The sequence below is a fragment of the Neopsephotus bourkii genome, unplaced genomic scaffold, assembly GCF_033783945.1.
Source record: "Neopsephotus bourkii isolate Nb327-2 ecotype Australia unplaced genomic scaffold, CSIRO-AGI_Nbou_v1 NB_1052, whole genome shotgun sequence".
Classification (NCBI taxonomy): domain Eukaryota; kingdom Metazoa; phylum Chordata; class Aves; order Psittaciformes; family Psittacidae; genus Neopsephotus; species Neopsephotus bourkii.
The window spans coordinates 238,183-264,501 of record NW_026901541.1 but is presented as its reverse complement, the minus strand read 5'-3'; the positions used below and the strand labels follow the sequence as shown (position 1 = coordinate 264,501).

Below are 26,319 nucleotides of genomic sequence, written 5' to 3'. Positions count from 1 at the left end.
CTTCCCTGTTATAAATTTGATAAGTGTTACAGGCATATTAAGATAGAGAAGACTGATACTGGTCCATTAGCTTCAAGTGATGGAGCACAGATGAGAGGTGGTATCAAGTTCTGTTAACATGCAATTGTAAGTCGTACTCATACGTCATTTCCATCGTTGTTACAAGTTTTATTGCTGTTGCTTATTCCCAACATCATTTGCCCTTGTCTGTTTACCTGAGTAGACACCTTATTAATATTATTTAAAATGGGTAGTTAACAGGCACATAAAACATTACATTACAGTGCACATCCAAGTTTCTGCCATGTGGAGCAGACAGACAGCATTTTAATCTGAGCAATGCCAAAGCTTTGCTCCCATTACCATAGAGAAGTATAAAAGAATTTAAGGCACATGTGACCTGCTTCTTTCAAGTAACAGTGAGGCTAGAGGGATCATACAAACAGCTTAGCTTCAATTACTATTTCATGTTAATATTTGTTTCTTTTGTGATATAAAATTGAAATGCAGTATAAAAATACATCTTTTCACAGCGTCCAATAGTGCCAAGTGCAATTTCAGTATTTCAGTGCTGTGATATTTAAGCTTGAGGTACACTGAGTGCAAATTCTGCTTGAGTTTCTTCAGGATACCGTATTCAGTAGAAGAGAGAATAATCTTTTTCTCTTGCTTCCTAAGGCAGGCTGCATCTTCAGTTAAAAGTTTTTCTTAACCTCTCCCATGAGACATTATCCAGAGGTGTTACTGATACCCTGATTCCCCTGACGGCAGTGATGGTTAATGGGACACCACAATTGAAACACCCTTCAATACACTTTTTACATCCGAGACACAACTTCAGCTTGGTTTTCATAGATATGTTGATCCTTTTTGACTTGTTCCTTTTCTTCCTCATCAAGTTGGGCTTCAACCTCATTTGGATCAGTATAGGTATAAAAATAAGCCATGACAGCAAAAATGACGCAAACTGCCAACAGCAAGGCAGCAAACAGCACATACTCTGCCCACTGCAAAAAATAAAACCAACAGAAAATACATAATTTATCCAATGTTAGTTCCGCAAAAGAATTGCACTATTTTACTGTCTGCTACAAATGAAATTAATTCACTGTGAAACTGAGCGTACATAACAAGTATCATATGGCTTGAAGTGCTAAGTATTAAATGTATATAATACGTACTAAAGCAACTCAGAACTGAAGCCTTTTCAGCAGTTCTGTCTTCACTGAAGAGGCAGAAGTTCTGTGAATGCCAAGAAGTTCTACAATAGCCTCTTCCTGGAGGGGGTATTCATGGGAATGGACCAAAAGACTGAAAACTCAGCCCCTCCTTTTAGTTGAATAATCTCATTTTAAAGCAGGCTGGCAGTGACCCTGGTTCCACTTAGGTCAGCAGTAAAAACTTGCACCTGACCACACATCTGAGTGGAGATGAAGACCAGGAACTCTGGTTTCAAAATGCTACCTCCACCTGAAAAGCCTCAACAGCTTTTTCATGTTCTTCCTGGTTTTTAGGTGAAACCAAGGCTGCCAGACCCATTTACTTCAACAACAGGCTCTTCCCTCTTTCAGATACCCCTTTTTGTTCACTAGGGAGTGACACTGGCAGTCTGAGAAAGTCTTGTCCAAGTGCTCTTCCCTTGGTAAGCCCCAGCTTTCACACCCCAAAGAGGTTTGAAACCAACAAAGCCAGAAATGGGCTATGGCAAGGCTGAGGTATGCAGGTGAAGGTTCATTAGTTATGAACAGAGTTTTGGTAGGTTTTAATCTCAATCTAGAATTTTAGCCCAGAAGTTCACAGCCTTTCCTCACTGAGAAACAATTTATTTTAGAGATGCTAGAAACTGCTACTTGCAAGCAAAGGTGCCTGACAGAACAAGAGCTAAGAGTAGCAAGCAAGAAAAAGAGGTAGAAACCTTTGCTGAAGTATCTGTTAGAGTTGTTTAGAGGTTTGTGTATGTGTACACATTTGGAGGAAGTGCTGGGGAAAAAAATTCTATAGAAACTTTAGAAGAGGCTATAGGAGACAAGGTACCACTCTGTTGTTGCAGTCTTTTACACTGGTTTATAAGCAAAGTTAAAGGTTTATAACTCTGTTACTTATACACTGTAATGAGACTATTCAGTCAAGCACTCATTCTACAACTGTTACACTCTTGTAGCTAACACTAACCTCCTGTATTCCAATTATAAATGCAAATCCACCATAATTCCCATTTCAAAAGTTGTGGTTGAAGATTACACCAGCCATGACTCTCACCTGGACTAAACTTTTCTCATAATGTAACATAATAGCGTGCCACTTGTTTGTGTGCTTACCTGCTCACTGAGTTTGGATGCTCCAGCCACAATAAGGACAATTATGTTACCGACAGCCACCGTCAGCAGCCATCCTGCCTGCAGCACTGCCTTCATGTTAGATGGAGCCTATAGAAGTAAGACCCAAGGGTTTAGTCACATGTTGCTATCTTGTACTTTCTAATGTTTATTGCATTCTTTGCATTATAGTAGACACTGGTTCTCTGGGGGAGGAGAATTTCTTGGTTTTTTTTTTTTTTGTTTGGTTGGCTCAGGTTTTGTGGGAGTTTTTATTTTTTGTTTTATTTTTTATTAAAAGCTGCTAGAGAACTAAAACACACCGGGAGAAGGGTTTGAGGAGACAGAGGTTACTGGTACTAGCTATAAGCACTTTTTACTTTGTACACGCTGAGTAACTAACAAGCACATTTTACATCTCCAACACAAGGTACACACCACTGCCTAGCAAGCCACATGTTACAGTGTTCCCATCACAGCAGTTTAAAGACTCAGAATTAAGGGAAGAAATACACACAGCTAAAACTGGTGTTGGAAGACAAGGAATTAAGAGTGCATAATTCAACTGCTGCTAAAGACTGTGTGGAGGAAATTGGTATGGCAATAATGTGTCAGTACTCATTCAAGTACCCTCCAGTTTGGTTTTACAGCAGCAGCACAGTTCCAGTTCTTTTCAATGGAAAGTCAGCATGTGAAAAGAATATTTGGGGACTGGTAGTCAAGTCTTCAAATGATGTAATTCAGTATATCTTTATGGAAAATGCTGAATGCTAGTGGAAGAAGGCCAACTTGCACCAGCCCATAGTCCTGCTAAAAGCTCTAAAGGACATAACCATTCAAAGAAAGCAGCAATACAGAACTACCACCCAAAACCAACACAGCATAGATGATCTTTCTTTGTACTGACTCTTAGGAAAGTAAGAGTTCTGATGAGCAAAACCTACCTGTGAGTATGAAAACTCCAGCCCAGTGACAGAGAAGACTACTTCGGCACATGTAAGAATAAAATACTGAGGGATCTGCCAAGCCATATGGACTGTATTGGGTGCTATATCTTCAGAATACAATATGCCAAGGTTATCACTAGTGCACTGGAAATTAAGACAGCACATTACAAACAGTGGAAGTCTGTATACTAAAGGCACTCTAGGCAGTTCTATATCAACTAGTTCTAGGTCATCTAGCAATTCTGTATCAACTCACCATCTAGTGGAAGGTGTCCCTGCCTGTGGCAAGGGGACTGGGACTAGATGATCTTTAATGTCGGTTCCAACCCCTACCATTCTACAATTCTACAATCTCTAGAAACATAAATACACAAAGTTCTAGGCAATAAATACTATATACAAAGTACTGCATACCTGGTTATAAAGTAGTAGCTATTTTGCAGAAGACTTCATGCAAAACCTTAGTGTCTAAAGATTTCACGTGAGTAATCAGGAACATGAATTCTTGCACTATATCATTATCATACCCATAATTATAGTAAACAATGATTTTGTGTTCTGTTTAATATAGCAGAATTCTATCATATGTAAAATTAAGGGCAAGAAGGATAATTCTACATGTGGAGTTTGGTTTAGGTTTTTTTTAATAAGGAAATAATGACACAAAACATAATTTTGTATTGTACATCCAACAGCACTGGCAGCTCACCTCATTAATGATAATAGTATAGGCACTGCCAAATCCAAATACCTTCGAAGTAACTGAACAAGTGCTTGAATTTCTAGTAGCTTTAATTTTATCTTTTCTGAAAAAGAAAAAACCACATTTCAGACCACAGGTATATACAATTGTGTGTACCATTAAAATGAAAATAGTTTTATGTCCTTTTCCCAAGCACAAGTGGTTAGACTACTGTAAAGGAAAATGCTTACCTTCCTCCTGAAAAGGAGGAATAATTACTGGCAGAAAGAGACATCACTGTTCCGAAAGAAGTGTCTTCCATAGTGATGTTGATATCATCAGGCAAATTGTTTATGAACCTTTAAAATGCAAGAGTGATGAAATACTAAACAAAATATGCACAAGTCAAAGAACAAAGGTTTTACTCTTAATTACATAGTGGCAGCACAACAAGCATCAAGTCTTCCCCTTTCATTTTTCTCAGAGTTCTTTCAAAAGCATTAAAGTGTGGCTAATGCAAAAAGCAAGCTAGACCCACATCAGCTCACTACTTGCTTAGGAGAACATCAAAAGAAAGCCTCTATTACAATCAGTAATAAACATATCTGCAAATGGAAGATGTAGAAAAAAAGCAGAGAAGCAGTAGGATATTTCTGACCCAAGAATAAGAAGGAGGTGCTTCTTGTCTACAAAAACATGTCTAGACAATGAAGCAAAATATACAATTTAAAGTTTAGCTAAATTATCCCCAGAGTAGATGTGCAAGATAGCTTAGATGAATTGTGCCCCAAAAGGTCCTATACCCCCTACACGTTGAGCAAAGTGTTCAGCAAGTGGAGAGTTCCTACAGTACAGAAATTTATGTTGAGCAAGAGGAGTCCACCCAAGAGGTTGACTGAAGAGACAGTCACACTATTGCCAAAACTTAAGAGCAAAACAAACTCTACCTGATGAGATTATTTCCTTCTTCTGGTTTTGATGTGACATTGTCAAACAGCTGGTGGAAGAGACCATTATCAAGATGCTTTGTTGGCATCAGTGAACAGTTTAAATATGCACTATTACATAGCAGTGAGAATTAACAGGGGCTTCAGAGCAAGATTTCAGACCTCTTTTAGGATCCTACTAGGATACGTATCTACTAGGGAACACTACATGACTACACATTAATGTCTCTGTGAACGAAGGGTAATCATCAAGGTAAATATTTAAGTTGGTAATTTTAAAACTACTTAAAAAAAATAAATATAAAAACATCTTGCCTTTCTCTCTACAGCTCACCAGTCTCACTGGTACAGCAGAGAAGGGGAGAGAGAAAAGACAAAGGCAAAAGCTACCCCAGAGCTTATCCTTTCAGCTTCACTCATTCCACACAGAAAGCTGTTAGGGCATTAATGTGTATCTTCAGAATTAAGCAGACTTACCCATTTAGCAATAATTTCTGTTGCAGTAGCTTTAATTCCAAGAGTGTGACGATTTCCCCCTGGGAACGTGATAATTTCATACTTAGTTTTGTTTCCAGAAGTTATGTTTAGTGATTGCAACTGAGAAGTCTCAAATGTCATGTAGTCAGTCTGCAAAAACAAATGAATTGTGGTGAATTTCCATACAACTGCATATTTGTCTACACTTTTGAGGGAGAGTTACAGACTTCAGGGCATCAGAAGTTTACACGTGTTACTTCTGAAGCACCAGCGATTGTGGGCATCTCCTAACTTTCATTTTAGTTAGGTTTTCTGCATCAAGCACTAATTTCATTTGATCATTATTTTCTTTTATTGATTTCTGTCATTATACAAGCTTCAAAGTAATATGAGCTTCCCACAAGCATTATGGAATAGCTGTTAGATTTTCCTGTGTGTTTTTTGCTCCAGATAATTCAAGTTTACCATCAAGTAAAATTCTGTTTAGCTACAGAGGCAGCAATAGTGTAAGTTACGATGCAGCATTTTACGAATAACAACACCTCCTAAGATGCAAATGCAAGCTGTATCTTTACTGTTTTGAACATAATAGGAATGACTATTACCAAGACATGTTTTAAATATTTGAAATACATTTCATCAGCATAAAATACTTCAAACAGTCAGCAGGTGGTGAGCGATGGTATTGTGCATCTCTTCTTCTTGGGTTCTTTTTATATCTTTGTCATCTCCCATTTCAATTATTATTATAATATTTTATTTCAATTATTAAACTGTTGTTCTCTCAATCCACAGGTTTTACCTTTTTTCTAATTCACCTCCTCATCCCATAGTGGGGGGGTGAGGCAGTGAGCGAGCATCTGCATGGTACTTAGTTGGTGGCTGGAGTTAAACCAGCGATATCTATAGTAGGGAGTGGAGCATTTCACACCCTTCCTTTTCAGAGATGCACTATAGTTATATCGATTCCACATCAGTATACAATTTGGGTGCCTTTTCTTCACAGCGATGCTAATTTGGAAGAGGACGTAATAGGTTTTCTTATATGGAAACAGGCTATCAGAGAATACCCTTCCTAACATCCACTTTTAATAATGTCCATCAGCTCCATCACATTTTGTTGACAATAGGATTATGAACATTTTGCTGTAGTAGAACCTAGAAAGTTCTTTGACAGCAAAATCTGAAGCTTACATATAATGTAGCCACACAAAGTCTCCCTATTCAAGTAAGTGGTCACTCACAGTAGGAACAGCGACTTATTAGAGCTTAATGGACTTTACTGAAGAAAGGGGTGTTCATGCTCTTAAGAAGTGGCACCTTTATAGCAAAGGTGAAATTTTCAGTTATTTCAAAATCACTAGTAAGTTTCTTGGGAAAAGAAACTCTTACCAAGTACTACTTAGAATAATGCTCTATAGTTACAATTCCTTCTTCACAATCTTTACAATGAATAGATAAAAACCCCCTAGAAAATAATCCATTTTGAACCATTAATTAAGAACCACTTTGACTTACTCCATTAGTTCTTTTGAGGATTTTTTTACTTGCTATTCACCATGTCCCCTTACTTACTGACTCCATAGGTGTTACAGTCACATTCTGAAGCTGAGGTTCAAACCGAACTCTTACATTATCTGTACCTAGGTTTATTACTTTGATTTGGGATTGCCCAGCTGCAGGGAAAACTGGAAGAGTTTTCTGTAGGACAGAAAAAAAAGAAAAATCAGTGCCCTATCCAAAGTCACATAGAAAAAAGTACTATAATGGCTGTGATCTTAATTACCTCCTGATGAAGATAAACATCTGCCTGATGATCTGTGATTGTCAGAGGGATGCAACTTGAATAATGGGATTTGTAACTGGTCTCAAGCTGCCTTATGGCTGCTTCAGGAAAAAAACTCTCTCATCCACACTAATGCCTTCATGGCCAGATCTGGTTCCTATTATGTCCTGCAGCCTGCTGCCATTACCAGGCTATTCTGCTGTTCAAGGAGTAGGCTTTTCCCACATCCTATGACTGCCTGGGTTCCTGAATTTCTTTGTATTGTGTTCCAATGCATTTTCCCCTAGCCCTCATGCTGTTGAACTGGACAGAAGCATGTATGGACACTGTCTGGCGTGATAGCCCAGAGAAACTGGACTTTTGGACGTTCCGCTTCCAACCAGATCTAAAAGTAAATACTTTCTGCTCCTGCAGAGCATCAAAAGCTGCAAGAGCTGTGTCTCAACTTTTCCTCCCTTCCCATACTTTTGTTTGCTCCAGTCTCTTTAGGTACATCACACAGCAGTTAACAGGTCCATCTTTACCTTTCTACAGGAGATTCTAGTGCATCATTAGGGAGTTACCAGCTTTGATGAAGCTCCTGGTCAACACCAGTACATGTGTGTGCTCAGCTCTGGCCTTCTGAACAGGGTAGTAAGGAAGACAGCCTGGATGTGTCTACATCAGTTGAAGGCCAGACCCTTTACTTCCAACTTCAAGAGGAAGAGTTGAATATAAAGCTTGCTTTGCTGCTATACCCAGGCATTATGGAGAAAATCCCTTATTCTAACTGAAGTTATTTAAGAGTTGAGCATCTAGCCTTGAAAATGCATGAGAACAGACAGGCACCTCTAGCTAGCTACCTGGATCTTGGAATGCAATGGATTACCTCCCAGAGGCACCCCAGCTACAGGGGAAACCTTCATCTGATTCAGCCATGACAGCTCTCTGCAGCAAGGAAAGTTAGGTGTGATGAGTCCTGCCTTCAGCAGGTATCATCTTTGCCTGTGCTATACTGATACTTTCCAGACTAGTATACTTCATCACCAGTCTAAATATGAGAAGAAACAGAGATACAAAGCAGCCCCCTGGTAGGGGGATTTTCAGCTGGTTTTCAGACTTTAGTGTCAGTTTACAGACCTGAGGTTGCCTTTAATGCATGATTTATGTTAATGACAGATGATGGATCATGTTCATAGCCAGTTAGTTTTATTACGCTAGTCACATATTGCAATATACATTAATATTTCCCCTTCCGCTACTTCTGTGCTCTTATGCTTCATTCTGAATTATGGAGTCTTGGCTCATTTTCCTTTAAACACACTTCTTTTTGTATTAAGTAAATATTAGTAGCAAATACTTGCATATGTCTGGACTTACATCTATTTGCACTTGCACAAGGGCAGCAGCAACAAAAGCCAAAGATGCAAGGAACATACCAACAGTGATCTTCCTCAGGGGCCTAGTATAACAAAACACATACATGAGTTAAGACATTAACTCAATGCTTCAGCAGTTGTCTTTTTTCCACAGAGGGGAAACTCAAATGGCAACAACTAGCACGTTATCACCATTTGAAGGGCTGATTTTGTTATAGGAAGTGTTCTACTAAGCTGGGTACCTCTCAATTCCTAGTTACACTACCAGGAAATACATCTTTCCAACAGCATCTTAACTGCATCTACTGGGCTTAAACATCGACTGAACGTAAGTATTAAGTTTCTGGAAAATTCTGAACTGCAGGAAGAGAAAACCCAATCCAGTACATTTGTTAGCTTTAAAAAAATGACAAATGCAAGAAGTTGTCTTTTAAAAAAAGAATAGCAACTTGTGTCTATATTAATATGCTTAAAATATTGAACAAAAGAAGTCAGGGAAATTTAATGTTAAATTAGGTGAATTCTACTCACATTCAGGTAAGCTGTAAGGTAAGTTCAAGGTAGATACTTGATTCACGGCATCATTTGTCAGATGTAGAGTGTCCACAAATGAATGACAGTGTTCCCAGCACAACACCCCTCCTCCCCCCAAATTTTTCATAATTAGATGAAAAGACAGCATTACATCTTAGCCCTACAGAAACTGGTTTAAGAACTGTTTTCTCCTCTGCCTCCCTAACTTGCAAATGCTAGCAACTTCATGACCAACATTAGATATAATGTGCCATGCCCTTGAAGTTGCACCTAGAAGTACCCAGTGAGCCAGACCCCTCACTGGGGCTGAAGATGAAACGTCTTCTTTTGGACTTAAAACTACCCGAGACATGACACATGCTAAGGACATGTGCTTCATTCCTACTTCTTGTACTTCAGCAGAGAGAAGGGGTAGGCACGGGGGAAGTGGAAAACTAAACAGTGTCTCTCTTGCAATCAAAACATTCTGCCCTTAACTGGAAATCCCTTAACTGCAAGGTATTGTTACTTTGCTGTTAGATTCTCTCCCTCTAGTCTCCAGTGCCTGTATGCACAACTTCTATATCTTTCAGTTTTCATTTCTTCAAAATATTAACACCACTTTATATGCACCTTAGCTGAATACTTGCTCTTGTTACATTAGGGCTGGAAGAGCAGTTTTGAAGAAATCACCAACATGAACCTCTGTTGAAGTCAGGCAAGTACATCAACTTACGTAAAATTGATCTTGCATTTCTTGATTAAAGGATAAATCACAGCATCTACAACTGGCACCATTATTATAATCAGTATTGGATTCACAGTCTGTTGAAGATAAACATGAGAAGAGGAAAAAATTAAGTACTTTTCAAAGTTCCTTTTATATTTAGGGCAATTAAAAATATAGATCTTTGTGAAGTACTTAGAATTGGCAGACAGAAGATTACTGTACCTGCATTTGGTCTGGCTGAATCTGAATGGATCCCTGATGGAAAAAAAAAAGAAAAAGAAAAAGGAAAAAGGTTTTTAATATTATGACAAAAAATAAAATTGATCTGAAAAGTAAAAGTCAAGAAAAAAAAAGTAATAAAAGTAACCTACAAAGTTCCCATCCATTGTTGTGGCTTGCAGTGTCCATCTTGACCCCTTAGCAAAAGAAGAGAATGTTAAATGCCACAGGTAAATCAACCTTGAAAAGTTCTTCTTGAATTATTTCATTATTAAAGTGCTGGGGAAGACATGCAATACAACAAAGAAATAAAGCTAGCTTGCTACAGCAGTATTCTTATTCTGCAGCGTAAACATTTGAACAAAGTGATCCTTGGGGCCTATTTCACTTCAGTTCCTGGTTTCATGAAACGGAGTGATTAGCTGGAGATACTGCAGGGACATCCTGTACCAAGCTCTGCAGTGTGCTGTGCACAGAGATCATCCAACTGCCTTTGTGCCTACTACTGCCCGAGAACCCCATGCTACTGACATGTCCATCCTTCCCTCACACAGCCCAGCAGCAAGTGGCCAAGCCAGGGCTAGACCTGCCCTGAGCCTTCTGCCCAGAAAACCTGCCTATAGCCAGGTCAAGCAGGGCTGACTTTCAGCTTGAGCCCAGGGGGAGACAGAACATTCATCACTGCATCTGTGGCAAGAGCATTTAACCACCCACAATGTAGCACTGAGAGATACAGGTCATTACTCATGTAATGAGTATTTACCTCTGAATTTCATAGCAGGGTTGCCTTTTTGTAATAGATCACATGGGTAGCTACAGCTCACTGGTACTAGACTAAAGCAGCACATTCAAGGCAGTCTGGATCAAACTTCTTTACAGTCTGACTTGGATAAAGCTCTCAGAGAACACCTTCCTAAATCCATAGTTCAATACTTAAATATGAAAGCCTACTTTGATGAGTCTTAAGCATATAGTCCACCAAGTGAATGGGAATTACAGGCTTGTACTTGTGCTTGAAGGTGGAAGGTATTTATAATAAATGTGAGTGGTTTTAAGCAAACTGGCATCCAAGTCATTTCAGCCCTGAATCTCCAGAGCATTTACACTAGGACCCTACATTTCACCTCACAGCTGATAGTGGAAGGAACATTAGAACTAAGAAAGCTTTAAATTACTGTTTCATCTTCTGAGTCCTGGCTGACAGAAGATCTGGAGAAGCCTCAGTCACTGCATCAGTCCTGGGCATATCCAGGTAAACTGAGTTTCTTCGCCTGTCTGCAGAACATTCTGTACTAACATGATTCAACAACTAACCCTTCATATTAGAACCAGGTTAAAGAATTTGCCAATAATTCTTTTCCACCCTCCCATAGATATCTTTTATGTCTGGTGACCTCAGAGTACACAGAATGACATGGTACAGCTCTAATTGCCAAGCCAAACAATCTCTCCTTTACCTGCTGGTCAAAAAGTGCCCAGAACATGGGGAGAGGGATGTAAAGGAAAAGCACCTTCAACACCATCTTAGTCTGAGCAATCAGCCGTTTCTGCAGCAAATGAGAATTACACAAGAGGAATTGGTCAAGAAAAACATAAGAGACAACAGCTGCAAACTGCTATTAGCAGCACAGCAACAAGTGAAGAGGTAAATACACATCATGTTATGTTTATCCATGTTCTAAACTTTGTATGTTTGTGGTTAGTTCTGCTTGCTTGTAAAAAGCACAAGGTCTGCGGTGGATGTGGAAGGGCTGCTGGTTAAAGGTGACATGGATGTCAGAGGCCTGTGCCTCTTGGCATGTGCACTGACGGCAGCATGAGATTAAGCACTTGCTGCTGTGTTACTTCATTTAGGCAACAGGTGACCGAGGAACACACTTCACATATAAAAAATGTATCTAGGCAAAGGAAAAGAAAGGGACAAGCCCAGGTTTGTACTACTACTGGCAACAGGGCAGTGTAGGTAGAAGGCAAGGGATGTGGTTGGGGACCGTGGGACACAAGGCTTTGAGAGTCATGGTAAGGAGCTTATACTGAGGCCAGGGGGATGCAGTGTTTATCTGTTTATTCTGAAATTCATAAGCATACTCCCACAGTTTGATCCCAAGTGTTATGGCCCTGCACATTAACCATGATAATCAACACCATGCCCATTTTTCCCTTCTGCAGTCATTAAACCAGCATATTTGCACCTGAAGCCAGTTTACTGAGAGAAACAAAGCTGGCAAGGATAATCCTTGCTATTTTACCAACTCAAAAATTAATTTGTGCTTGTATTTGTTCAACAAAGGAAACAGTCTCTTCCTCATGTCCCTTGGATTTCCCTGAGCAGCCAATGATCACAGGGATAGTCAACTCACACAGCTCTACTTTATTCCACAAGAGCTGGGGCAATCACCTACATCCCAGGGGAGCACCACGGTTTGGCCAGACTATTAGTTTATAAATGATCAAGCAGCTCAAAGCTATTTGCAAGGGATCAGAGCAGACAGCAGAGAAGCTGAGGGTCAGAGGGTGTCACAGCACAAGAGCGCTCATGGAATACTTACATCATATTTCTCACTTGCCCAGTCTAGCCAGTGCTCTCTCTTGGGGAACTCCTTGCTGCGATGCTGGAACCTGTTTTTGATTGCAAACTGTAGAGACAGAGTTTTGTTTAATGGTGTTACAAGTATTTATAAGGTGTTTTGTCATGAAAGGTGACACTCCTGCTTCCAGTGTTTAGAGGGTGCTAAAGGTGACTTAGTTCTGTTAATTGCTCTAAGCATTGAAGAGAATATTGCCTTTAAGGCTTTGCACTGCATATCCAGTGGAGTGTGCAGCTGGGATTAGATGAACCAAACAGCTCAGTAATATCTGTCAACACAGGCTGCTGTTAGGAACTTGAAGACCTGCCTACCTCAGACTTACTTATAGAACAATAAGTAGGAGGTCATATGCACATGTTTTCAGAGCTGAACGGCTCCGAGAGTATATTTCATGATGAGAAACTGCATCTTTTAGATACAGGCTCCTCATACCTTTACATTGGATGTACACAAATATAGTCCTGAAGAACTTATAAGACTTTCTGCATGGAATAACAGAGGCTGAGCAGAGCCTAAGGGTAGGACTCTAAGCAGTGGCCAAAGTCACCTATAGAGATTTAGGTATGACAGTGCTTACAAGACAAGCTAAGTAACAAACTGCCAGATCTGCACAGAGAATGAAGAAGCCCATAAGTGAGAAATGCTGAGGCACTGCAAAACTTGGGACGTGCAGATTTAGCTCCCTTCCTTGTAGGCTTGCACTGACACATAACCCTGCCATCCTCCCTAATATAGTGGGGATCAGTATACCCCCACCTTGTAAATAGCTTTCTTTTCATAGGCAATACAATTTTGCTGATAAGATAAACTTTGTAGCTCTGCTGTTGAGTCAGGTCAAGGCATGTTTATCTCTTCCTACAGGGCTGTATAAAGGTGCACAGATGAGGAAGCAAAGATTCCCAGAAGTTGGGATAAGCTTTTACATATCACTGACATCTTACATTGTTTCCTTTGTGTTTAAATTGACATACAAATCAGGATACAGATAAATAAAAGGGCAGTCTAAATTGGTCAATAAGAAGCCTTCCATAAGATTGAAAAAAAAAAAGTAAAAAATAATAAATCTTTCTCCACAGTATGACAGATTCCTGCTTTGGGCAACTTTACTGAACAGTTTCTAAAACTGCTGCCGGGATGTGGGGTAATAAAAGTAATACTCACTCCAATGCATTTGAAAACTTGAATCATTACATTTCCTTGAGGCTGAACTTTCTTGTACATTCCACTTCCAATTACAAACACAGCTACAATACACAAACCAAAACCAACTCAGGATTAATTGGAAATAGCATCAAACCATAACAGTCAAGAGGTTTAAGGCTTATTCCCACCCTGATTTAAGAGCAATGAAATTGCCTACTGGCATGTTATCATGCAGTAAAACACCAGAGATTGCTTCTATTTAAAGACAAACATCTAAACCTGGAAACTCTCAGGGTAAGTCCTCAGTGAGACATTAGCTTACTTGAGGTGTTGTCAAAACAAGGACCATTTAGGATCTTGGCTCTGGCCTTGCTGTACCAGATTAGGACAGCTTTATGGGCTCCCTCTCAGGAGTCCAGGACGCTGCAGCTTGTGTCACACAGGGACATGTGAGGCTCTCCCCGATCTGCAGGACTCACCAAGGTGTCCTTAGCTCCCACACCCAGCACATTCCCCAGCCTCACCCTCCCATGTGCAGGGCAGGACACAGTCCAACCCCCACAGCCACCACCAGACCTCTGTTGGGCAAGATGGGGTCATCAGGAGCTGGAGGCCCACCCTATGTGGGCACCTGCTCAGGACCATTATTCCAAGATCATATCTATAACTGAAGGACCAAGATGGAAACAGTTCCACTTACCCAAGGAGACAGCCATAAGGGCAGCAGGAACTCCAAAAGCTAGTGGGTAACAGCGTTGTTTGCTATGAATGCCACAACTTTGAGCTGAAATGCAAAGTAACTTTAAGTAACAATCCCAGTCAGCACTGCCAGTATTTTACAGAGTGTTTCTGTTCTTTGCATTTCTGGTTAACTCAGAAGCAGGAGGAGAGGAGTTTCTACTGACAATATTGACAGAGTGGATGATCAGTATCCAGTTTATCTTTCATTACAGAAAAGGGGAATCTTGTATCACAAGAAAAATAATCACAGACTGTCTGAGGTTGGAAGGGACCTCTGGAGGTCAACTGGTTTAAACCCCCTGCTCAAGCAGGGCCACCTGGAACTGGTTGCCCATGACCATGTCCAGGCTGGTTTGGAGTATCACCAAGGATGGAGGCTCAACCTCTCTGGGAAACCTGTGCCAGTGCTTGGTCACCCTCACAATGAAAAAGTGTTTCCTGATGTTCAGAGGGAACCTCCTGTGTTTCAGGTTGTGCATATTGCCTCTTGACCTGTCACTGGGCACCTCTGAGCAGAATGTGGCTGTTCCCTCTTTGTACCCTCCCTTCCAGTATTTGTATACATCGTGAAATCCCCCCAAGCCTCCTCTTCTCTAGGCTGAGCAATCCCAGCTCTCCCAGCCTTTCCTCATAGGAAATTTACATTTAGTTTTACACTGAGAAGTGAGGAATCCTACTAGAACGGTCAAGGGCATGCTCTTGGTGAGAAAGGAACTCTATTACAAAAATTCTGGGACAAGTTCATAAATAAATATGTGACTCTCATAATAAATGTAGCTTGTTGAAAAGATGCTCAAACACCACCCTCCACCCACCTCAGCAGTAGTCAGTGATTTGACTTTATAAACTTCATGCATACCTCCTGAAACAATGCCAAGAGTGTGGTTATAGCTACTAACATGGAAAAGTAAAAGACCAAACAAAATTACCATCTTTTCCCCCATACTGCTTCTAACAGGGAAATTGGAGTTGGCTTTGGGAAAAAAAAAATAAAACAATGAGCTTACAGCTAATTAGTGTCTTGATTTAGTTGCATCGGCCTTTCTGTTAAACCTTTACATGGCATAATAGTATCATGTTCCTCAGCTGCATTTGTTCATTTTTCCAAGGTAGTTTGCACACTGTATTAGCATGGAAGCAAAATGCATGTTGTGCCATATCTCCTTTCATTTTGGGGAAAGAATAGGATTTGCATTAAGCAAGTATCTAAAATCCTTCTATGCAATCTGCTCCAGTCAAGAAATCCAAAGGCCTGAATTTCAGCTCAGTGCTTTAGGGTTATTCCAGAACCCACATGAGAGTCTTTCTTTTGAGAAAAACAGCCTTCCTCAGACTCCTGCCAAGCACATCCACACAGCACCATCTGTGCCAGCTTGCCACAAAAATCCATATGTATATGGAGAAGTGAATTGTTTGCTTTGTATTTAGGAACATGCTATTCATTATAAGCAGAAGAGAAAATAACTTTCTCCTTTAATGGTATGAAAAATTATATATCTTGCCATATGGATAAGTGTGTTCCTATGCACGTAGATGCTTCGGTACTTTGCATGGGTGCACTTGAGAATAACCTCTGCTTCCAGAGTAGAGGGTTCTCTTCCCTATTCTCTTCCAAGCAAACAGTACAGCTCTTTGTGTGATGGTTTTTAAAGGCATTGGAAGAAGAGGTGCCACATTTGTACCTCCATGGAATTAAAACATGCATTAGGCATACAATTTGATGACTTCAGCATGCCTCTTCAGATCCAGTACTTCCAACCTTAAAGGCAATTCAGATCTCAGGCCGGCTTGTCTTTGACAGTACCTCACCTGCGAGAAGCTGGATGACATACATGTAAACTTGAAGACTATGTGCCAGATGACTCCACAAAGAGTCAGAGAACAGACTGTTCATTTAAACTTAAGTAGACTGCAACCCGACACTCATCCTTTACTGACACTTAACTACTTTGCAAACAAATGTATGGCCTTACCTCTGAGAATTGGGGTGACTATAGTAGATATGAGACTTCCAGCATTAATGGATAAATAAAAGATAGAGAAGAATCTGGTTCTTTGTTTTTCCTACAGTAAAAACAGAGATGTTTAGAAAGTCTGAGCCAGAACCACACTGACCAGCCTAGACTGAACCACCAGCATCTGTGTTTGCATACTCCCAAGATGAATACCTGTCTAGCTCCTTCTTCAGCTACTCAGGAAACACTACAGTAATGCACGTCTCTAAATATGTGCATTATTAGAATATTGCAATAGTCAAACATCAGCATTTGTATGACTGAAAATCTGAAAGACATTGTTACCTGATCGTCTTCAAACTGATCTCCACCAAAAGCTGACACACAAGGCTTGATCCCACCAGTACCAAGTGCAATCAGGATCAAGCCAATCATGGACAGAGCACTGAGACAATGAATTAAAAAGGAAAAAACATGTCATTTTGCTTTCTTATTTAAAATGCACATAAGAGAGTGATTTCAAAACAGCCGAAATTCAATTACATTAAATTTGAGACATGTTACACCACCCTTCATCAACCTGGGGGAAAAAAAAACCCAACCCAACATGTACAAGATGACTCACATGTGCACCGATACATTATCAGGAGAGCCATCCCGGTTGTGATCTGTCAGGTCATTTATGGAGCTCACAGATATGACTGCCTGCCCAATCGTATAGACAATGGACAGGGAGACTATGGTCCTGTTGTACAGAGAGAAGATACATTTTTAGATATGTTAATACAATTACACACACAAATAATACAGACTTCTGCTCATTGCAAAGATGCTTAATAAAGAAGCGTAAGTAACAGATAAGTCAACTTACAGACTCAACTTATCACAAGTTACTCTATAAATGTACACACACCTCACAATAATTATTTTCTATTTTTTATTATTAATACTTTGGCTAGCTTTGTTTAATTAAACAAGGCAAGCTGATTCTTTAGATATCACCAGGTCACAGGAGCTATTTAAGTATCTTCACTGTTTGCCTCTGAATAACAAACTTGAGAATGCCATTATCATATTTTATATATGGTGAAGTTCAAGTGAACTATTCTTTGACATTGGATTATGATTTGCAATGATTTTAGGACTGTATAAACATTATTTTAATATATTTTAGCTGCAAGGAATAAAAAATGAAAATTTAAATCTACTTTAAACATGGAAACTCCCCCAAAATACTGCTGTGAAAAACAACTCTATTACCCCACTCTCTCAGTTGTAAGTGTACCAACATCTTGAAACTCAAATTGGAGAGCAGCAGTGAAGCATGCAGGATGCAGGGTTTCAGCCTGATTTTCCTCTGCTAGGAGGAGCCTAGGAAAATATTACAGAACACCAGCCCGTACCACGATGCCTTTAAGGGTCTATTCCTCTTTCTTGTATGTAAGAGCATGTTCAGTTTTAACTTTGTTGGAGCTTAAGTACATGACTATAGTTCAATCCATGTTCATCCACTTCCTTGTTTGGAGCTCTGCTTGAAAGCCACAGACCCAGGTCTCCAGTTTGGAGAATAAACAGGATAAAAAGGATGCAGTGATAAAAAATGATTTAAAACTCTAGTTTGCCATCCCAAACCCAGTGCAGCCCATGACAATGAAGGGCAAGGCTCAAGAACCAAGAACAATCCAAATCTATTTGACAAAGTTAAGAGACCCTCACAGCAAGCTTGGAGCACCCTGATACTAGAGGGACAGAGAAAGCATCACCCACACCATGAGTATCACACAAAAGTAAGAAGACCAATTCTTCTCATTTTAGAACAAGGTTTCTCTGACTTCAAATGCTCTTCCTTTTGTAGAGGTTTTTAACTTGCTAAAGTGGTACAACAGTGAATCTGCTATTTATTGGAATTTAGTAAATAAATTTGAAGGTTTGTTTTGTTTTTAATACTACTTCCATATAATTACTTTGATTGCTTAACAAGTTTGGGGAAAGTTTCCAATTGAAGTTAAACCTGAGCTGACCAGGAGAGAATCCTGAGTTATTCGCAAGGCTCATGGCCATGCTGTGAAGACAACACTTACACAACTGGCACTGCAAAGATGGTAGCCAAGTACAATAATTGTGATTTCTGCACTATTTTCCCCAAGAACTTCACATTTAACAATATGTTATCAGGTCCCAGCATGCTCCTTGGCAGACATTGCATAAAGTGCGTGGACTGTGGAAGGTTTGAGACTCTCCTATAAGAGTGTTTAAGAGTTCTTTGGTAGCCTCCCTTTTCCCTGGTCATTATAGACTTTTTGGTTTTTTGAACAAATTAACACTTCAGCCTTCCTCATGGCACCTTTCTGTATTTTAGGGCATTTGTACATTAAAGCCATGTTTTTCCAAAAGCATGGTTTCTTTCTTATCAAGCTTAGAGTTCTAGTTTTAAGTCCTGAGCCATCCTACCGACCTCCTGTTAAGGGTCTGGTTGGGAGGGGCTTGCAGCTGTAGCACTGGTATACATAAGTACCGAAGGAGAAGGGATGCAAAGTCTGCAAAGCTTCATCTTGCTAAAACAGCTAAAAGCCAAAATAGATCAAAGAAATAAACCACACCATCTCAAGTACTGAGCACACAATATATTTCGGCTGCAATCTGCAAGATACCCAGCTACTTGCAATGAGTTCATCCTGATCAGACCAGCTACAGAAAGCACCCCTTGACAGTGGTCGCAGCCCTGGGCTCCCAGAGGGTGTCAACACAGCAGAATATGGTGCAGCCTTCAGCAAACTGACTGCACGGCCAGCTTCATCTCTAGTCTCTGGGAGACCTTTGACAAGTCAGCCAACATGCCTGGCTCATATTGCTCCATAAAATCTTAATGGGGCCTTTTTTAGCAAAGTAAACACTATTAGAATCATGACAGTGTAAAGTAGAGCAAGATCAGGCTGCTGGAAATAATCTGTATAAGTTTCAAAGCACTACCTTCAGAATTGCTTTCCTGAGCAAACAGCACACATGAAACCCCAGAATACATCATTTAAAGAAGGAACTGCAACTCAGCAAAGCCTCCCACTAAGCTGTCAAGTTAATACTGAAATAAAAGAATATTTTAGAACATACTCAAAGTCCCATTTAATACCAGATAACACAGCATTTCACTACTTCATCAGCCACCTGGAACAAGTAAAGGGGCAGTCCAATGGAATTACAATCACCAGTATCTATTTTCACAACTTAGTGAATGCTTTCCTCAATTTAGCTTAAATTTTGTCCACATGAGAGGAAAAACTGAGAGCAAGCTACTGCCCTTAAGTGATTAGCAGAACTGTAACAGTTGTTAATTCATAGAACAGTTTCAGGTCTGACCTGAATCAATTAAAACCTTAACCTTTGAAGAAAGAAAAGAAAACCCAGAAGCAATCCTGGAGGAGCCAACACCAGCTGTGAAGCTGTTCTGAGCTGCTGCTTTAGATTATTTAAGCGCTTAGGTAACACTGATCTCAGGTATGTTTTCATGATGTTTTCTGAGGAAGCACTCACTTAAACTTTCCCAGCCAAGAGTCTGCAATAAGTGCTCCAAGGATCGGCATCAAGTAGCACAGAGCAACGAAAGTGTGGTAGATGGCTGTAGACAAGTTGTCATCCCAATGCAGGAAATACTTGAAATACAGAACAAGCACCGCTGCAGGAAGAACACCAAAACAACAGGTTACAAACCAAAGTCAGGGCTAAGTAAGTAATGGTCAGCAGATACAGGACATGGGACATACCTCGCATGCCATAGTAGGAGAACCGCTCGCAGAACTCATTGATAACAATGAAGAAGATGCTCAAGGGGTAGCCAAAGCAGCTTGGCTGGAAGCAAGAGACAGAGCATAAACTCAGAGCTGTGCAACACAGGCTAGCATCTCTCACTGCAGCTCACAGCTCAATACAGACTCAGTGGGAGTGGGTAAGTACTCAGGGGTTAAGAGGGTGCATGGACTTCTGTGGAATGACACTCATTTACATGAGCCAAGAGACAATTCTGGCTTTCCCCTCATGGCTCCCAAACCTCCATAGATATCCCATCTGCCTAGTGCAAGAGATCTTTAGTAATGCCATATTTGCTCTTCAAGCATTTCATTGTGCACATTTGCAGTCTTCAGCACCTAATCCTTAGAACAATCTTCACTGGTACCTAAAAATACCCGAACTCCTCTGTTTTTAGAAAATAAAAACCCAAACCCAAGAAAAACAACCCCCACCATGTAAACCCCCATAGCACACCACATTTAGAATCCTGGAAAATTATCAAATCCCTCCAGTTGAGACAAATAAGCATTTAAACATTTTATCCAACAGCTTTCTCTGGAAAGCTCCCTATTCTTACAAATACTCTGCTTGATGAAGAATCCTTCATTTCTTCAGACTTGCTGATAGAACTGACTTTACTGCTAATCCAAAACGGCATGGTAGTGACTGCTCTATTTACTGAGTCTCCAGCTGCTGCAATAGGCATCTCCATGGTCACCACCAAGCAGCCTGTGACATGGCTTTTGCCATTGAGACAAAGGGTAAAAGCATACATCAAGTACAGATCTGGCATGAGCATAACTGGAAATTTAATTTTAACTTCTGATTCTCTACTTTTCTTAGTGGATGTACACATGATATCATTTCTATTAAAACTACTAGGAATGCAGATTGAACATAATCCTCTCTTTTTACCTTTTTTATGGGTTTAATTCTGAAAGTTACAGAAACGATATTTTTAACAAGCCTCAGAACATGCCAGAAATAAAACAGTTATGAAACTTAAGAACAGACAAGAAAAAAAATAAAGGCATTGTTTGTCTTTATGTTGTGAGGGTTCAGGAGTTAAACCAATTTTCATTCCACGTGAACCTGCCTTCAGCTGAGGTGAGTGCCAGGTGGGAATCATTTAGTTTTAAAGCAACCAAACTTAAAGGACTAAACAGAAATTTGACACTCTGGATTTATTACATCCTCTGAGCAGAAAGAGGTGTCTCTTCAGAGAGACCATCCACATGTATCCCATCATTAGATAAAATTCACTAGAAGGTGCCTACTTCCCTCAGCTGAAGAGAGCAGGAGCTGTAGGTGACTACCCCCACTTGGACACAGATTTTGTTGGACAGAGATCATACAGGGGACTGTTACCCATCCCTGTCTGTGCACCATCCCCCAAAGCCATGCAAACGTTCAGGTTCCCAAGGAGATGGATGGAGAACCACATCATGAAAGTTGGGCTCAGCACCCGCTGGAAAACCTTTTGGGTGTATGATTTCACCTAATGTCAGGTTAGGCTCTAGCACAGTAACCTAAACTGCACAACTGGTTTCTGCCAGTGTCATAGGGTGTAACTCAACTAGGGAAGAAAGAATGTCCTCATCTGAAGCAGAACAAAGCTTCTCTCACATCTGGGCTGCCTACAGAAATAAAGTGACAGGGTAGCCCTGGTGCAGAGGTTGGTGGGACCCATCCCCACCATAAGTTCACAAAAACCTAACTAAACTCTTTCTGACCTTGGGGTCTCCCAAACCTCCCCAGTGTTACACCATTTTCACAAATGGTTTTTTAAGTGGGTGTTACATGCTGATCTGGGAGGTAACAAGCTTCCACTGAGGTTGGGTTTATGTTTTTAAGCTGCTAGAACTTATGTGTCTGGCAGAGACTGCTTGCATTCAGATGCCAAGCAGCCACTGGTGGGTTTTTTACTGGCTGCCCTGAATCAGTGAACATCTCCCAAGTCACAACTGGGGCTGAGCATGAACAGGGGGACATGCAGGAGAAAGCTACAGGACTTTCCCCAAGAACAGACCACCTTCTGCTTTGCCAAGATGCTACAAGCAAGAAGTTAACATGCAGTTATGTCCTGATACTATATGACCTACACTGTTCTTGTTCTGCATTATATGCTGTCTTATTAAACCTCTATTGCATTATAAATATGCACATACACGATTTTATCAAAACGTTTTCTGTTGTGATCCTCATTGGCCAGGAAGCACTGGATGCACCACTGAAGAGGTAACCTGAAGGTCACGTTTTATAATGCTCTCTCACCTCCCCCTGCCCTGGGGATGCCACCACCCTGCTGCACAGCTTAGACTTCGGCTGCTGAGGAAGCTACTAAGCTGTGGGGAAAGTTTGCAGAGTAAAACCTTGGGAGATAAGAAAAGCAAAAGCAGAGATAGGGCTCCTGAGGGAGGTATCATTAACAGTACAAAGATTCAAGAGGAAGAGCTAACACTGCAATCTGAGTGTCCTAAGGGAGAGTCAGCGAGTGATGACAGCTCAACCACATGAAGGATGGGCTCCAGGGACCCTTCTCCTCACAGCCAATCAGCTCAGTCAGCAAAGGCTCTTCAGGCATTTTACCAGGGTGGTGAGCACACACTAATGCTTAGCTGGGATTCAAAAAACAACCAGGCTGCTTTGTGCACGTTGGCCAATAATTCATTGTTATTTTAATGTGTACAGGTGGTTATGTGTTCATGGTGGGTATGGTGGGTGTTACCTTTAACATTTATAGGATGAACGAAATTTTGTGCTCTGCTGAAGTTGCCCAAACAATATGGCAGCTTTTTATAAGAGGAAATACTTACCGACTTGCCCTTGCTCTTAGCAGCTGTGGAAGGAAAAAAAATAATAATCAAACACAAGTTAACAGAAAATACTAAGTAACATTCTTTTAAAACTAGTGGAAGACATGGGAAAAGTTCAGATCAAAATAAGTCCTAAAACAAACTCAGTACTGTTCAGGATGAGCACATTTTCAGTTTGTTAAAGGGGACTTTTCACTGTACAAGGTTATTAGGAAAAACTTCACTTGACGGCCTTCTGGTTCTTAGAGCTTGGGCAGATTCACATACACCCAAACAGGACTGACAAGCCCAAGCTCACCACACACCATTCCAGGTGGTGGTAGACTACCCTACCATGCAGAGAAGATGAATCCTATTTCAATTTACACTCAGGGATGTTACCTTGAAGGCAAGTCACGAGTACAGAAGACGCAAGATGCCCTGCCAGGGGTGGATGTCAAGTCCTGAAAAAGGGCAAACTTCCCACAGCTCAGTCTCAAGCAGGGTTGAATACATGACCCAACAGAGTAATCCATGTTAGCAGGCATTCCCATAACCTGGAGATTAACCTAGGAAGCCTTGAAAGCATAGAGGGGTCCCACGGAGATCCTGAAGTCACTTCCAGCTGCTCATGGCAGGTTTGCTACCCCAGCAGCTCTCTGAGCAGTGTCCCGCAGAGCTCACTCAGGAGACAGGCACGAAGGCTGAGCTTGCATTATTTCATATAAAGGCCACGTGCCCACATTGTAGATGTCAGCATTTCCTATAAAGCCACATGAGCAAGGCCATTATCATTAAGATAAGACCAAGTACAAGACATGAACTTTGAAATCCCTCTCTGCAGATGAAACATGCCCATAACAGATCTCCAAGAAAAATATGTTTCCCAAGATCACTATTTAGTCCATAGTTCACAACCGATGAAAACAGCTGACACCAACACCAGTGTTTGACAAAATACTAAATAAAGGCACTTTCAATTATTATTAAGTTAATCTGATTCTTCCCTTCACAGCCATGGACAGCTACCTTTAAATCAGGGACAGTAGTATTATACAGATCATTCAAGAAGGTATTTTCCTAGAAAACAAGCAAGTGATGTGCATGTGACTGCAGGGCACATGCAGATGTTCAGGGCACATGCAGATATCCAAGTCATTAAAGTTACCAGTAATGTTCCTTACATAATTCATATGAGCAGATATTCTGAAAGATACCAAAGCATTAACAGACTACCTTTATATTATTTCCACTTGGTGGCCTTCCCAAGCATATATACATCTTACTGCCAGTGTTCCATCATGTGTGCAGAGAACACCAGCTGTGTGCAGAGTAGCTCAGCCCTGTCTGTTAGCTAAGCCTTAAGAAAAAGGCACCAAAGAACTTGTATTTGGTTGGGGTTTTCATTTCCAGAGAGGAAAAACATCACCTCTGCAAGAAACCCTACCAGAAGGGGCACTATTTTTTTCAGACATTATTGACTGACTCCAGAGACAGACACTCTTATTTCTCAACCATTTCGACTTTACTCCTCTGTTCTCCTTTTACAACAACAGTCGGGAAACTCCCAATGATATTAAAGCCAACATGTCAACATAGGCACCAGAAGTGACTGAGGAATTCCACCGTCAGGCAGCTTTCAAGGTTAGAAGCATAATGATCAGCAGAAATGTTACATTATTCCACAGAACACTGAAGAGCTTTGCATTTTTCAAACCAAAGCTCCAAACACACACTTTGTAGTCCCTTAAGATGTTACATATTTTTAAAGCAATATAAAGACAGAAGCCACTCAATTCTTGGCTTGAGCACTGAATCTCAGTAGTTATTTATCAGTGGGTCACTCTCTCCTAACCACACTTGCAGGCAACATGGGGGAAGGCTTATGGCTCTGAGCCCTTCCCCAGCAGCTCCTAGTACCTTGATTCCCTGCAGTCACAGAGACACTGGGGGATGCTGCAGCTCCTGAGACTCATGGTCCACATCCCAGGACAGCCATATGGAGCAAGGCAATGCAATCCCATAATAGCAAATTGATGGCTGGAATACCTCATGTCTATGGCCAGGCTAGATCTGTACACACCCATACTGTCATCTGGGATGCTCCTGGCTCCAGAGCAAGCCTGCTCTCCTGCTACCTGATGCATGGCAGAGCCAAGCCCGTTTCCTCTGCTCCTTGGAGCAGCCTTACAGCATCTATTCAGGAATGCTGCTCCCATCAGAACAAGTAACTCCGAGAGTCTCTGCTTCACACCTTGATCTTCCAGAAGGACACTGACACAAAAGCCATCAAAGCAAACCTATAACACAGCAAACCTGATATTACATGACACAGGTTTCTCCCTCTTCCCAGAGCCACCATTTCCCCAGCTCCAGTAAGACCCCAGAGTCCCACCTGGCAGAGGCACTGCTGAGCTCTGCCTGGTCGTCACTCCAGCTGCCTATCCCCAGAGCACAGATTTGTTTGCCGAAGATAAAATGCTCATGTTTTGGGCATCTCAGGTTCCTCCCCTAAACAAGAGAAAGTTTCCCAAGCTGAGAAACTGCTTGCTACGAGAGGTACACCAACACACTCAGGCACTGCAAGACCAAGGGTCTGGTGAAGGGTAATGCAGAACTACAACACAGAAAAGCATAATTTTTGCCTTTACTGCTCTATGTTCTGGGTTAGACAGCAACAAGTGTTCAGGATTAAGTAGTTAAATGGGCTCTGCCCTTGTCTGAATCTTCCAGCTGTGTTTCAAAACCACTGGTTTACCAAGCCTAGGTAACAACTTGTGAAAAAGCAGTTATTTAACAGCACATTTAACTTGAGCTAGGAGTTTTAAACTCCACATGCCTTAAAAGTTGAAGACAAAGCTTACCAGCTAAGCATTCAGCTCAGAGAGCTTGCAGAGGCTAAGGCAGAGTTACTTGGCTTTCACTATGGCTTCAAGGCAGGTTCATACCAGCTTGACTACAGCCTTGCCAGAGGAAAAAAGCAGACATGGTTTAGTGTGAGGTGTCCCTGCCCATGGCAGGGGGTTTGTAACTTGATGATCTTAAGGTCCTTTCCGACACTAACTGTTCTATGATTCTATGAAGAAGCAATAGATGGGGACGACCCAGAGAGACACAAAGCACCTGAAGATTCCCTCAGACATCACACCATGATACAAATGCAGCCCTTGTTCATGCTACAAGCTCCTCGTGGGCTGCCCATAGCCACCCGGGTCAGAGAAGGCAGCTGAAGGAACCGTCGGTGCCCAGCCGGGAGGCGACATCCCCGTGTTTCCCCACCACCACCACCACCGCCCCATCCCGCCCCCCAGCCCTACCCATGTCAGCGGCGCGGTCCCGG

At 41.2% G+C, this 26,319-nt stretch overlaps 1 protein-coding gene across 1 annotated transcript; it reads right to left on the bottom strand.

The window, feature by feature from the left end:
- Positions 1-155: 155 nt before the first annotated feature.
- Positions 156-26,319, bottom strand: SLC15A1 (solute carrier family 15 member 1). Its single transcript, XM_061361121.1, has 23 exons — positions 26,297-26,319; positions 23,001-23,023; positions 20,160-20,244; positions 19,930-20,071; positions 17,027-17,146; positions 16,747-16,846; positions 16,420-16,510; positions 14,406-14,489; positions 13,724-13,806; positions 12,524-12,610; positions 11,432-11,521; positions 10,127-10,171; positions 9,978-10,010; positions 9,762-9,850; positions 8,514-8,595; positions 6,944-7,069; positions 5,369-5,518; positions 4,892-4,941; positions 4,196-4,303; positions 3,972-4,068; positions 3,260-3,406; positions 2,319-2,426; positions 156-1,007 (listed from the first exon to the last, which is right to left on the bottom strand). Exons 1-23 carry the CDS (start codon positions 26,298-26,300, stop codon positions 819-821), a joined length of 2,133 nt encoding a protein of 710 aa, XP_061217105.1. The 5' UTR covers positions 26,301-26,319; the 3' UTR covers positions 156-818.